This window comes from Boleophthalmus pectinirostris, unplaced genomic scaffold (genome assembly GCF_026225935.1).
Source record: "Boleophthalmus pectinirostris isolate CB_2022bp ecotype Guang Dong unplaced genomic scaffold, ASM2622593v1 HiC_scaffold_3, whole genome shotgun sequence".
Classification (NCBI taxonomy): Eukaryota; Metazoa; Chordata; class Actinopteri; order Gobiiformes; family Gobiidae; genus Boleophthalmus; species Boleophthalmus pectinirostris.
Window position 1 is genome coordinate 2157081 of NW_026571299.1, and position 14614 is coordinate 2171694.

Here is a 14614-nt window from a genome sequence, read left to right on the forward strand (position 1 = left end):
AAAAACACACTGGAGCCCTTCCTGTATCACCATGTGACATCACAAGGTGGAACTGAGTGTTTTCAGTTTGAGAGAAGGACTAACTAGAGCCTAAATCTGCAAAGTCTGTGAGCTGAAACATGTCTGAATGAAACAAAACACAACTCCGGGTCTGTTTTTGATGAGGAAAAACATGACACTAGTAAAAGAGATCTGAAAATACAGTAATATGGGACATTTTCATTGTAGTTGCTATGGTAACAGTCATATTTTTTCCATATTCCTGGACCCCACGGACAGGAAGAGCGTCATAGAAGATAAGAAAAGTCAGTTAGTAAAATCTCACTGACCCTCGTTGCTGGAGTCCAGGTTGATGGTATCGGCCGGCGGACTCTTGCTCATGGTGATCCGGCTCTTGGCTCTGGTCCTGGTCCTGGTCTTGGTCCTGGTCCTGGTCTGGCTGGTTTTGTCGGTCCGGTCCTGGAGTCTGGACTTGGGGCTTGGTCTGGGCTGGGGTCTAGACGGACTCAGCATGGGCGGTCTCCTCGCTCTCTCGGACTTCAACGAGAAAAAGAACAAGTTTGTAAGTGAGAAGTGGAAATAAAGACGAAATAAAAAACAAAAAGCAATAAAAGACAACATAAAAGACAAAATAAAGACGAAATAAAAAAATAAAAAAATAAAGAAAATAAAAAAAACATAAAAGAAAATAAAAAAATAAAAACAAAAAAAGAAAATAAATAAATAAATAAAAAAAGACAAAATAAAAACAATATAAAGATAAAATAAAAAAGATATAAAAACATAATAAAAATATAAAAGACAAAATAAAGATTAAATAAAAAACATAATAAAAGTATAAAAAATATAAAAAACTAAAAGACAACATAAAAGACAAAATAAAAACAAAAAAGACAAACTAAAGATAAAATAAAGCTGAAATAAAAACAAAATAAAAGACAAAAAAATAAAAGACAAATTAAAATAAAAACAAAATAAAGATAAAATAAAAAAATATAAAAAATTATAAAATTATAAAAGCCAAAATAAAAAAACAAACTAGACAAAATAAAGATGAAATAAAAGACAATATAAAAAGACTAAAAAAATACAAAATAAAAATATAAAAGACAATAAAAACAATATAAAAGACAAATTAAAGACAAAATAAAAAGCATAATAAAATGAAAAAATAAGACAATATAAAGACAACAGTCAATAGTCTGAATATACACAAACTGGATTTAAACTGCACATTTTCATTTTGCTGTGATCAGTGTGAGCGTTCATGGTTCTGTTCAGGAGTTTGGTGAGAGTGACTAAGTTTAGGGCGACCACATTTTCAAAATTCAAAACTGGGACACGCCTTGGTTGCCAGGTTTGGAATACTGTAAATAAAACTGTGATAAGAGCGTAATAATGTCCTCTCTGTTGACCCAGGACAGTCCCAGTTTTGAGTCTGTGTCCCCTGTCCCAGCCAATTTATCCAAAACCACTGATTTGTCCAAGTTTCATGCAAGAAATGTCTTGGGTGTACCTATTTTTGACCAATCTGATCCCTGTCAACAGTAAACAGAGGCAGACACTGTCATTTATTTCGGTAAAACACAGAAAAGCTGCTTAAAAACGACCAAAACAAAAAGAAAATGTGACTATACTGACTCACATTAGTGCCAAGTGCGTAATAATTTTCCTTAATTACGCACTCACAATTTCATTATTAAAATTATTGTGCCAGTTTTTTGTTGTTTTTTTTTATTTTGAAAATCTGTGTCACTCTAAATTTACGTAAAGCTTCGATCGAACCAGCGCCGCATTCTATGACACAGCACCGATAATGATTCAGACACAAAGTTTCATCTGAATTTAAGATCCAGCTCCAGTTTTTAAACACAAACTGAGTCTAAACTAAAGCAATAAACTCACCGAGGTCTTCATCTCAGGAGAAAACGCGCGCTGTGGGATGTTTTGGGCAGGTTTTGGGCACCGGTGTTCCGCAGAATCTCGCACCCGGACTAAATGGTTTGGTCCTCCTCCTTTTGCGGTTTCGATCTCACTTGGAATTAAAATCTAAACTAAACAGAAAAAAAAGAGTTCATATTAAACACGATTTATGACTAAATGTTAGATCTAGATGAGTTTTCTGCGTTAGAGCTGGACGAAGGTAAATAATGACAGCACGGGTGACAGTTTGATGCGTAACACCACAGCTCACCGGGCTAACAGCGGCTAAACCCGGAGCCGAACCGGGACCAGGCCCCGCGGACCCGGCCCAGGAGCGGGGCTGGAGGAGGAGGGGCCCAGAAAGGCTCCGGAGAACGAGAAAAAAAAAAGAAAAAGGGAACGACACGGAGCGAGGACAGAAGCGCAGATCAGACCCCAAAGCCCGGGCGATCCGCAGAGCTCAGACCTCCACCTCCACTACGCACAGGACGAGGCTCGCTCCGACGGCGGAAGTGACGTAAGCAGGAGCTACAACTAAAGATAAAGACGAAGATAAAGAGCGACACCTGCTGTTCATCCCGCAGTACTACTACTACTACTACTACTACTACTACTGCTACTACTACTACTACTGCTACTACTGCTACTACTACTACTACTGCTACTACTACTACTACTACTACTACTACTACTACTACTACTACTACTACTGCTACTACTACTACTGCTACTACTACTACTACTGCTACTACTACTACTACTACTGCTACTACTGCTACTACTACTACTACTACTACTACTACTACTGCTGCTACTACTACTACTACTGCTACTACTACTACTACTACTACTGCTACTACTACTACTACTGCTACTACTGCTACTACTACTACTACTACTGCTACTACTGCTACTACTACTTACTGCTACTACTACTACTACTACTACTACTACTACTAGCTACTACTACTACTGCTACTACTGCTACTACTACTACTACTACTGCTACTACTGCTACTACTACTACTACTACTACTACTACTGCTACTACTACTGCTACTACTACTACTACTACTACTGCTACTACTACTACTACTACTACTACTACTGCTACTACTACTACTACTGCTACTACTACTGCTACTACTGCTACTACTACTACTACTACTACTACTACTACTACTACTACTACTGCTACTACTACTACTACTACTACTACTACTACTACTGCTACTATCTGCTGGTTTAGACCAGGTTTTAGTCCTGGTTTAGTCCTGGTTTAGTTCTGGTTTGGTCCTGGTTTAGTCCTGGTTTAGTTCTGGTTTGGTCCTGGTTTAGTCCTGGTTTAGTTCTGGTTTGGTCCTGGTTTAGTCCTGGTTTAGACCTGGTTTAGTTCTGGTTTGGTCCTGGTTTAGTCCTGGTTTAGTCCTGGTTTAGTGTCCAGCAATTGGAATTACCAGAAAAAAGAAAAAAAAAGGGATATAGCCCGAAATGTTAAACAGTAAAACACCGCCGTGTAATCCATTTATTTCAACAAAGTAACTGTAATCCAATTACCACTCACTGAAACAGTAACTGTAACTAAATACAGTTACTCATCATTTGTACTCTGATTACATAACTCCAGTACATGTTATCTTTTTCTCCCCAACACTGACTATAATTACAACTTCAAATAACAAAAAACTATAGTTAAACACAAAAGAAGCTACACACTCTGTTTTAATTAAAGAAAAGATTTTATTCGTTTTAAATAAATCACGTCAAATGGATTTCTGTGTGTTGTAATGTTGTAGTTGTGGAGTTTCTCGTGTGATGCGCAGGTGGATTGTGGGTAGTGTAGTTTCTCGGGCTGGGCTTCAGACGGCGGGAGCGAGATCGGGCTGAGCTTCTTCAGAATCTGCTTTAAAACTCAGCCGTCATTAACCGCATCCTCAGCCCCTCGGCTCCTCCTCACCACGTCACGACAGAAAACACCGTCTGGAAATACAAAGAGGAAAAAAAAAGAGAAAATAAAGGCGACGAGGGACTTTTTGGATTTAAAATAAAACTTGGAACGCTCACTCAAACCTAAAGCTGAAATCTTACTCAAATATTCACAAATGTTTTATGGTTTGTGATTAAAGGGCCTAATTTTGCGCTATTTTCTGATCTGTGTTTTAAAGTTTCCTCATCACAAACAGACCTGGGGGGTTTCTGTCACAGTCGCTTCACAAATCCAGGCTTATCCTTTCTGAAATCCTGAGCAACGGCCAGAGCGACGGAGCAACGACATCACGGAAAATGAGCCAAAAATGTGATGTTTTTTATGATTTGATTAAACGATAGAGGAGCCACAGCGCACACCACACGCAGAGTTTGATTTGGGACACGGAACTTTTTGGGTCATTCTGATTTGAACGCTTGTGGGTAAAAACGACAAAATATTTTATCGGAAGTGCCTTTTTTTTAGACCAGGGGTGTTCACACTTTTTCATCATGTGAGCTACTTACAAAATGACCAAGTCAAAATGATCGACCTAATACAAAGTCAAACAAACTGCACTGAAACACTCTGTGCCCCTTTTTTGGACCCTCACCCACAGTTTGAGAACCTCTTCTTTAAGAGAACTTCCTCTGGCACTTTACACAAAACTGTGAAAAAAGTGAAGGAAGATTTTTAAACCTGTTTTTTTTAAAGTTCCAAACTGGAGTTTCATTCTTTTCTGGTTTTGCAGTGATATTTACCAGCCTCTGCACGTTTACCAAACCAAACACACATCGTGACAAACACAGATGCATTTGTGCACTTTTGTGCACGGCCTCCTGCTGGTGCCCAGAGTCAGGACTAAACAAGGGGAGTCAGAGTTTCAGGTTCATGCAGCTAAAACCTGGAAGAGTCTTCCTGAACATGTGAGACAGACTCTTCTGTGACGCTGTTTAAATCCAGACTCAAAACATTTCTGTTTAACTGTGCAAATAACTGAAAGGTTTTCATTCCGCACTCTTCTCTCCAATTTATGTCTCTCTTTTTTCATTTTAATCTTCATGATTATTTATGTTATGTATTTATGCGGTCGCTGTATCGGACCGTTGTGGTGAAGAGGAGCTGAGTCGAAAGGCGAAGCTCTCGATTTACCGGTCAGTCTTCGTTCCTACTCTCACCTCTGGTCATGAGCTCTGGGTAGTGACCGAAAGGACGAGATCGCGGATACAAGCGCTCGAAATGAGTTTCCTCCGCAGGGTGGCTGGGCGTCTCCCTTAGAGATAGGGTGAGGAGCTCAGTCACACGGGAGGAGCTCGGAGTAGAGCCGCTGCTCCTCCACGTCGAGAGGAGCCAGTTGAGGTGGCTCCTGGGCGTCTCCCTCGGGAGGTGTTCTGGGCATGTCCCACCAGGAGGAGGCCCCGGGGAAGACCCAGGACACGCTGGAGGGACTATGTCTCTCGGCTGGCCTGGGAACGCCTCGGGGTCCCCCCGGAGGAGCTGGAGGACGTGTCTGGGGTGAAGGAAGTCTGGGAGTCCCTGCTTAGGCTGCTCCCCCCGCGACCCGGCCCCGGATAAGCGGACGAAAATGGATGGATGGATGGATTATTTATGTTTTGATTTGTTTTTATTATGATTTTAATGTATTTCGTGTATTCTGTAAAGCACTTTGAATTACTTTGTGTATGAATTGTGCTGTACAAATAAACTTGCCTTGCCTTGTTATACAAACTTCAGCCAAATGTGGCAGTAGGTCTGTTCTGTAGATCCGCTCTATGCTGTAGACCTGCTTTGTGCCAACACTGGAACACAAATTTAGACTGGTTTTTACTTCACGTTTGGTCTTGCTCTTCTAATCAGCCGCACTGTGGGAGGGGCTTGTGTTGGCTGTACGCAGGAAGGAGCGAGAGCGTGAAAAGGCGAGGGGCGGCGTGCTGACGTGAGGCAGGTGGACAGGTAGGATGTTTAGGAAGTTGAACCTGCCCTGTGATGCACGCTGGTACACGAGGGCACACGCTGTCGCAGACGAGCCGTGCATAGGGAGCGTGTGTGTTTGTGATGCGCCGTAGAGTCTCCGCGGGTTTCAAATGAGCGCACAGGCTGCACTGAGACGCCCCACACGCTCCTGCACCCGCTACAAGTTTATTACCAACAGCAGCGGCCGGAATGAAATATGATCACACTTGTTGAGTGTCAGACCTCGAGTGAGAGACAAGACCGAGTCCAAACGCGATCTAGTCCGATATGAGACACAGTGATCTACCCACACGACCTTGGCGATCGACTGGTAGATCGCGATCGACGTATTGATCTAGACGGTGATGGCGTTTTTAGGGCTTAAAAACGAAAATCTGAATCCACCCTCCAGAGTGGAAAAGCTGAATACGCTCCGCCGTAGCGTTTCCGTCTACACTGCCCAAGACGAAAAACTCTGGTCAGGTCTGCTCAGGTCGTGTACGAGTTTACGTCACATACATCACCGCCGAGCCTCACCGCCTGGCATTCATACTGTTAAAAGAGTTTTTCAAACTTTGTACAGATGATTCTTTGTCTTATTTTATCAAAGGGTATTTCTCACGGGAAAACCAACTTCTCATTAACTGTTATCTTCCCCAAGGACAGTCCTCCCTACGCACATCCCTCCCTTACACCTCAGCAGCTGGCACACACACACACACACACACACACACACACACACACACACACACACACACACACACACACATTCTCTGTGTTTTTTTACTGTGATAGAAAAATGTAACCGCCCATTTATCCTTGTAACCTGTGTGATTCAATAAATACGTGACGTTGGACGGTGGTTCTTTCGGCCATTAAGAGCTGTAGCGTCGCCTCTGTCCCTCGCCGCGAGTAAAAACCCTGAACTCTGCCTTCTGAGTTTCTTTGTGTTAATATCTCTGTTATTTTCTGACACATACACAATCCAACTCCGCACTTTTTACACTTTTGCGTCACCGTGTGTGCGCAGATTTCCTCCTGAAAACGCTTGTCTAAACGCGGAATAAAAAGAGAAGACGCGACGCCGCTTCTGCGCCTGTGTGTGTGGAAAAGCTGCTCTGCTCCTCACAACAGACACTCTAACCCACAGGTGTCAAACATGCGGCCCGGGGGCCAGATCCGGCCCTCCAAGACCTTTAATCTGGCCCTCGGCTGATTTTCTACTAAAATATTTTAATGATATTTTCTATTAAAATGGTGTTAATTTTCTGTGGTGTTTATCACAGCAGCGTCTCCAGCGTCTCTGTACGTGGCCCCTCCCACCAGAGCAGCACAAATGAAGACTTGTCTCTTTCCAAACGCTCTTAAAGGACGATCGTTTTGACTGTTGACCGTGACACCCTCATCAGAAAAATGTCCAACATGAGAAAAGTGGAGCCGAGTGCAGGATTTTACAACAAAAATTGACTTATTCCTGTTTATACAAGTTAATGTTAAAACTTTGTGTTGAAATTGTATTTTTTCTTAAAGTTTCAGGTTGTTCATAATATTATAATATTTTGTAAAAGAAAGAGTTCATCAATTAAAAAAGATTTCTGTAATAGATTTGTGTTTCTCTGCACAAATATTTGAACTTATTGTTATTTTTGGGGTTTATATGACATGAGTTTTCTGATCCGGACACTTTGGGATCAAAGTCGGTTGGACACGACCCCCGGAACAAAATGAGTTTGACACGTCTGCTCTAACCTCTGACCCCTGACAACAGACACATGTGCAACAGCATTTGAATGAAATAATGGCCATAGACTTTTATGTGGTTTGTGTGATGAGTGCAGCGTCCACACGTGTCCAGTGAGTAGAAGCATTTGGACTGTAAAAGTCTCAAGCGACACGCGACTATAAAAGTCACTTTTTAAACTGTATCACACACACAGGTTTGTGACGCACGTGGTGAAACTTTCGACTAAACTGTTTCTCTAGACCAGGGGTGGGCAAACTATGGCCCGGGGCCCTTTAATGTTTTTAATCTGGCCCAACAAATATGAAGAAAATAATAATAATAATTTTCAATGTTTTAATAGTTATTTCAATAAATAGTAAACACCGTGGGTCTTGAAAGACAGATATTTTGTTGTAATGCTTTGTAATGATTTTCAATTATGGGATATTTCAATAAATATCAATAATTTTATTAATATTATTTTCTCGTATGAGGTGGATTACCAAAAAACTCCATCCATCTGCTCCTGGTCTGGCCCTTCCATCAAATTTTAGAACTCTTTGTGAATTAAAAAGTTTGCCCACCCCTGCTCTAGACGTTCTTGGAGACAAAGATAAAATAATCTTGACAGTTCGTCTGGTCCTGACCAAGTTTGTCTCTGGGGACTTGTTACTGCGGCAACTCAGGTCACCTCTGGTCAGTCAGTTCGGTGTAACAGAGGCTTTGATAATCCTGGATTGTCCGAATAAGACAGACTTTCACTTTAGCTCGCTTCATGGAACATCCCTCCTGGACTTCTGTTTTTGTTGTGTTTTTAAACTCCACACACGTTCACTAAAAGCATTTGGATCATTTCAGCTCTGGACTTGCCAATCTCTACTGAACAAAAGGTGAAATGTACTTGAAAACTACCACTTGACGACATCACAAGGTGGAACAGAGCATTTTAAGCTTTGGAGATATGGACAGACTAACAAAAAAGAGTTACTCAAACATGTGAATGGAACAAAACACAACTCCACGTCTGTTTTTGAGGAGGAAACAACATTAGAACACGACTTAAAGCCATCAGCCATAGTTACAGCGGCTCTTTTACCCAGTGTGAGACTTAGACCCAGGTCTAAGTGAAGACCGGGGCCTGGTTCATCTTCAGGTGGGAGTCCAGGATCTGGAAGAGCTCCTGCAGGTTCAGCACGTACCCGGAGTGCAGCTTAGACCAGACCGGAACATCTGTGAGTACAAAAGGAAAACCAGGATCAGGCTTACTGAGAACTGATCTAAAAAACTGTACAAACTTCATACATCAAGAACTAAAACAAAACTATTTTTACCTCCACCAAGGAGGTTATGTTTTTGCCGGCGTTTGTCTGTTTGTTTGTTTGTTTGTTTGTTTGTTTGTTTGTCTGTTTGTTTGTTTGTTTGTTAGCAACATAACTCAAAAAGTTATGGACCGATTTTGATGAAATTTTCAGGATTTGTTGGAAATGTGAAAAGGAAGAACTGATTTGATTTTGGGGATGATCCGGAAGAAATCCTGGATTCTGGATCACTTTGAAATTTTAGTTAACATTGTGGTAAATGGGGCCAAAAATTTTGTTTCTCAATATCTCGGGTTAATTATTGACCAAACCCCATGAAATTTGACTCAGGGATGGACAATGGGATCCTCTTTCATATTCCAAATTGAAAGATACGAGACAAATATTTATGGAAAACACAATTAATATGAGGGGGACTGTAGTCCTTGGCGGAGGTCTGCGCTCTCTGACTGCTTTTCTAGTTTTAACTAAAACTAACAAAAAGATCCATTTGTCTTCAGAGCAGAAAATTCTAAAATCTGTCCTATCAGATCACCGTGAAAGAAATAACCACATTATGAACTAGGATGAGTCACGGGACACTGGATCACAGAACAATAAGCAAATCGCACAGACTCATTAATTGTGATGACACAGCATTCCTCCTTTCACACACCTGGGACACTCCTCCAGAGACCAGCAGCCGAAACACAATAAAGTAAATACATCTCCTACTGTCTTTAAAAAGAACCTTTATTTTGGACTGTACCGTTGAGACTGATCTCGAAGGCTCCAGTGGACAGGAAGTGTGTCTCCAGCATGTTACAGACAAAAAAGGCCATGAGGCACGAGAAGATCTGAAAAAACACAACCACAACATCAAGATCAGGAGGGCTGGTGGTGCTGTCACGATACTAAAATGTCAAACTCTACACTAAGGAACAGACTCGATACTCAAAACCAATTCTGATACCAACAACGATAATAAAAAAAACAAAAACACTTTCTTTAGACAATATCCTGTGATTCTTCCTTATATCTGTGCAATCCGTCCGTGGTCCAGGACTAAACGAGGTCCATGGGCCTCGTTTAGTCTCTGTGTTCTTAAACTTGTTCTGATTCAGCTCCAGGTCGTTCTAAAGACGTTCAGGAAAGATTCTGCTCTGTCCTGTCAGTGTGACTTCTGTTTTTAGTATCGATATTTTTTATTTGTTTATTACAGGAGCCAAGTTTGTGTTTTGTCTCTGATGTAATGGGTATTGTACATTTGTCTAAAACTAGTTTAAAGCTGATCTAAAGCTGGTCTATAACCGGTCTCAAAATGGTCTAAAATTGGTCTAAAACCAGTTTAAAGCTGGTCCAAAATCGGTCTAAAACTGGTCTAACGCCGGTTTAAAGCTGGTCTAAAACTGGTCTAAAACTGATCTAAAACTGGTCTAAAACTGGTCTAAAACTGATTTAAAACTGATCTAAAGCTGGTTTAAAACTGGTCTACAATTGGTCTAAAATCAGTCTAAAACCAGTCTACAATTGGTCTAAAACTGGTCTACAATTGGTCTAAAACTGGTCTAAAACCAGTCTACAATTGGTCTAAAACCGGTCTAAAAATAGTTTAAAACTGGTCTAAAGCTGATCTAAAGTTGGTCTAAAACTGGTCCACAATCGGTCTAAAACTGGTCTATAATTGGTCTAAAACCGGTCAATAAATTGTTTAAAACTGGTCTAAAGCTGATCTAAAGTTGGTCTAAAACTGGTCTAAAATGGGTCTTAAACCGGTCTAAAACATGTCTAAAACTGGTCTAAAGCTGGTCTAAAACTGGTCCACAATGGGTCTAAAACTGGTCTACAATTGGTCTAAAACTGGTCAAAAATTTGTCTAAAACTGGTCTAAAACACATACAGGAACAGCAGTATCGATTAGTATTTGATTTTTTCAGTCCCTGAGGAGGGAGGGGGGAGAGAGACACTGGGATCCACCTTGTTCTGCTGTGTCCAAGTCCAGATCCGGGACCAGGACTCGGTGGGTTCTGCGTTCAAAAGTCTAAAAGGGCTGGTTCCAGAGACGATCAGGACCAAGGCCAAGAGCTTCAGGTAGAAAATCAGGTTCCCCAGGTATCTGCACGAGAAGTCAGGAGAATCACTACATCAACTTTTTTTTGGTGATTTTTATGTAATAAGTTCAGTTTGTGCTGTTCACAGGTGAAAAAAAACGTATGTGGCTAAATATTGGTTTGTTCTGTTATTTATTTGTTGCAGTTTATCGTTTATCAGTTTTTCTCTGTAGCTCGACTAGAACATCGTGCTTCAAAATCTGTGACAGACCTAGTCAAAGGGGCAGGGTTTGATCAGGACTGAACCGGTCTAAAACTGGTCCAAAACTGGTCTAAAACTGGTCTAAAACTGGTCTAAATCTGGTCTAAAACTGGTTTAAAATAGGTGTAAAACTGGTGTAAAATACCTCTAAAATAAATCTAAACCTGGTCTAAAGCTGGTCTAAAGCTGGTCTAAAATAGGTCTCAAATAAATCTAAAACTGGTCTAAAAAAAGTCTAAAACTAGTCTAAACTAGGTCTAAAACTGATCTAAAGCTGATCTAAAACTGGTCTAAAGCTGGTCTAAAGCTGGTCTAAAAAAAGTCTAAAACTAGTCTAAACTAGGTCTAAAACTGGTCTAAAACTGGTCTAAAACTGGTCTAAAGCTGGTCTAAAGCTGGTCTAAAAAAAGTCTAAAACTAGTCTAAACTAGGTCTAAAACTGGTCTAAAAAAAGTCTAAAACTGGTCTAAAAAAAGTCTAAAACTAGTCTAAACTAGGTCTAAAACTGGTCTAAAACTGGTCTAAAGCTGGTCTAAAGCTGGTCTAAAACTGGTCTAAAACTGGTCTAAAACTGGTCTAAAGCTGGTCTAAAACTGATCTAAAACTGGTCTAAAACTGGTCTAAAACTGGTCTAAAGCTGGTCTAAAACTGATGTAAAGCTGGTCTAAACCTGGTCTAAAACTGGTCTAAAGCTGGTCTAAAACTGATGTAAAACTGGTCTAAAGCTGGTCTAAAACTGATGTAAAGCTGGTCTAAAGCTGGTCTAAAACAGGTCTAAAACAGGTCAAAAACAGGTCAAAAACAGGTCTAAAACTGGTCTAATCTGTGTCTGGGAGGTACAGAAGTGTGTTGCTGTTGTGCGTTTACTTGTTTAAGGTGGTGGGGGGGTAGTTGCTTCCCTCGATCCGCAGCTCTGGGTAAATCTGGTTTATGGCCCTGGAATAGTCCTGGAACACTTTACTGTACCCTCAGGAAATACTGAAACACACAGACGTACGATATCACGATATTTCGGTTATTGTTACATCTCTAAGTAAAATATACCAAAAAATACTCTTGATGACATATCGATACAGCAGCACACGATATCGATACTGTATCGTCACATTAGGCGATACGTTATATCGATATTTTTGCACACGCCTGATTCTAACAGACCAACGTTAGTGTACAACAGGCCCTTTAAAGCGGTTTATAAGTGGCCTTAATAAATAAATCCTCTTGTCGTGCAGCAGGAGCCTGGAGGATTGTTTACATAGACCAGACATGTCAAAGTCAGGCCCGGGGGCCAAATTTGGCCCGTGATATAATTATATTTGGCCCGCAAGATCATATCAAATATGTATTAGAGCTGCCCGACGGCTACAGACAGACTATAGAGACATTATTTATTTAAAATTTGGGTAACACTTTAGATTAAAGACCACATATTAATAGCTACTTAATAGTAAAATGCATAATGTTATAAGTCCGATGTGCATGGGACTACGATACCCATCATGCATCTGTTTGTAGTTCCGGTACGCCTGGGCCCCAATAGTTCCGCTCTTGTTGCAGTAGAGCCTCGTGCTAGGCTTAAGCCCCTGTTCCTATTATTTGTGTGTATATTTAACGTGTGCGTTCATGCAGGGTGAGTATTTTGTAATTGAGTGTGAATGCATGTTTAGTTTGTTAGTTTATTCGAAATGTTTAGTTGTTAAATTCATACCGAGTTAATGCTGTAGCTATTACTGTGCGGCGCTCCCGTGGTTTACAGGGGCTCCGTGCACAATTTATTTAGTGTGTTGGAGCGCCCTCTTGTGGTTTTCTGTATAATAGCAGTTATTTTCCTGTTCATTTCATATCGTTTATTGTTCTCTAATGTATATATTATTGTTGTTTGTTTTTCAGATAACCACACACATACATACACACATACGCTCCCCATGTAACCATCAATAAACATCTTCGATAAACATCTACCTTGCATCAGTGGAGTTGCCTGTCCTTCTGATCGAGGACAACTCAGTTGAGGACAAAATCAGTAATCAGTGCATTCCGGACGCACACAGTACCTCACACATAATAAGTGATTAATTACATCTTTGTTAGTATTTATAAAGTACTTTTAATGTACTTTTGTCTAAGGCCATATTTTGTGAGTACTAACTCATTATGTATTTCCCTCTTAATTTAAGCAAAGACACTTGTAATTCGATATATTGTGATGGTCCACGATATTATTGTGTGAACTTCGACGATACGATATCGCCATATTTCGGTTATTGTTACGTCTCTAAGTAAAATATACAAAAAAAAAAAAATACTCTTGGCGACATGTCGATGCAGCAGCCCACGATATCGATACTGTATCATCACATTAGGCGATACGATATATTGATATTTGGGCATTTTTGCAGATAAAAAATAGTGCACAATAGGCCCTTTAAAGCGGTTTATAAGCTGGTTTAGTAAATAAATCCTCTCGCAGTGCAGCAGGAGCCTGGAGGATTGTTTACGTCGCCTGTTTACGCTTTTTACGCACCAGTACTGGAAGCGCAGCACCGGCCCCAGGCTCCCGGCGCCGCTCCAGGCTTTGGCCGCCCTCCCCGCCTTCTTCTCCCGCCGTGAACCTGCCACGATCGTCGGCCTCGTTCGTCGGGCCGCGCTGGTCACGGCTCTGCTCCCGGTTCATCCCCACGTACACGTCCTTCACGGTCAGAGCCGTGAACAGCAGCAGCGCCGCCAGTAATCCTCCGCCGCTGAACTCCGCCATCTGCCTCCGCCGTGTTATGCTCCGGCGGCTTCCGGTTTGACGTTTAGCAACTTCCGGAATATGACGGTTGCAATATTCTTGTAAAATGTTGAACACTTGGTTAATAATTTGATACTAAATTTGCAAATTTAATGCATTTCTTAAAGCAAAGCCAAATTTTATTGCTTTCCGAAATGACCTTCTGTCCCTGTAACAGAAAAAAAAAAAATAATAATAATAATAATAATAATAAATTAATAATAATAATAATAATAATAATATATCAATCAAATTACTTCACAGAATGAAATAATCCAAGCAGCGCCGTACAAAATAAATAAATAAATAAATAATAATACATAAATAAAATAAAGTAAATAAATCTGCTTATATTGTATGATGTCCTCTTGTTCAGTTTATCTTAGTTTATCTTATATTATATTTAATTTTATTTATTTATTTATTTTATTTTATTAATTTATTAATTTATTTTGTACAGTACTGCTTGGATTATTTCATTCTGTGAAGTACTTTTTATTTCCATTTTGATTACGTGAAATAAAAATAATAATAAATTAATAAAAACAAACATAATATTATTGTAAAATGTTTAATATTTGATTAAAAATTTGATACTTGTTGGCAAATTTAATACACAAATGTAGATTTCATAAAGTAAAGCGAAATTTCATTGCTTTCCAAAA

The 14614-nt window shown here is 40.2% G+C and overlaps 2 protein-coding genes across 3 annotated transcripts in view; both read right to left on the minus strand.

The window, feature by feature from the left end:
* Positions 1–2418, minus strand: part of rnf4 (ring finger protein 4) — an 8771-nt gene extending 6353 nt beyond the window's left edge. The window contains exons 1-3 of one of the 2 annotated variants that reach the window (XM_020924976.2): positions 2195–2418; positions 1906–2049; positions 330–537 (exon numbers count right to left, since the gene is read on the minus strand). In XM_020924976.2, coding sequence (XP_020780635.1) covers positions 330–537; positions 1906–1917 — 220 coding nt within the window. In that variant the 5' untranslated portion in view covers positions 1918–2049; positions 2195–2418. Of the gene's footprint in view, positions 1–329; positions 538–1905; positions 2055–2194 lie in introns of both variants that reach the window. The other variant, XM_020924968.2, reaches the window with a different exon arrangement.
* Positions 2419–3643: 1225 nt separating this feature from the next.
* selenot2 (selenoprotein T, 2) lies at positions 3644–13960 on the minus strand. The gene is given in 7 exon segments (XM_055160158.1): positions 3644–3903; positions 8662–8795; positions 9633–9720; positions 10841–10979; positions 12044–12154; positions 13701–13727; positions 13729–13960. Coding segments are annotated over 6 exon segments (678 nt in total). The 5' UTR covers positions 13932–13960; the 3' UTR covers positions 3644–3903; positions 8662–8685.
* Positions 13961–14614: the final 654 nt, after the last annotated feature.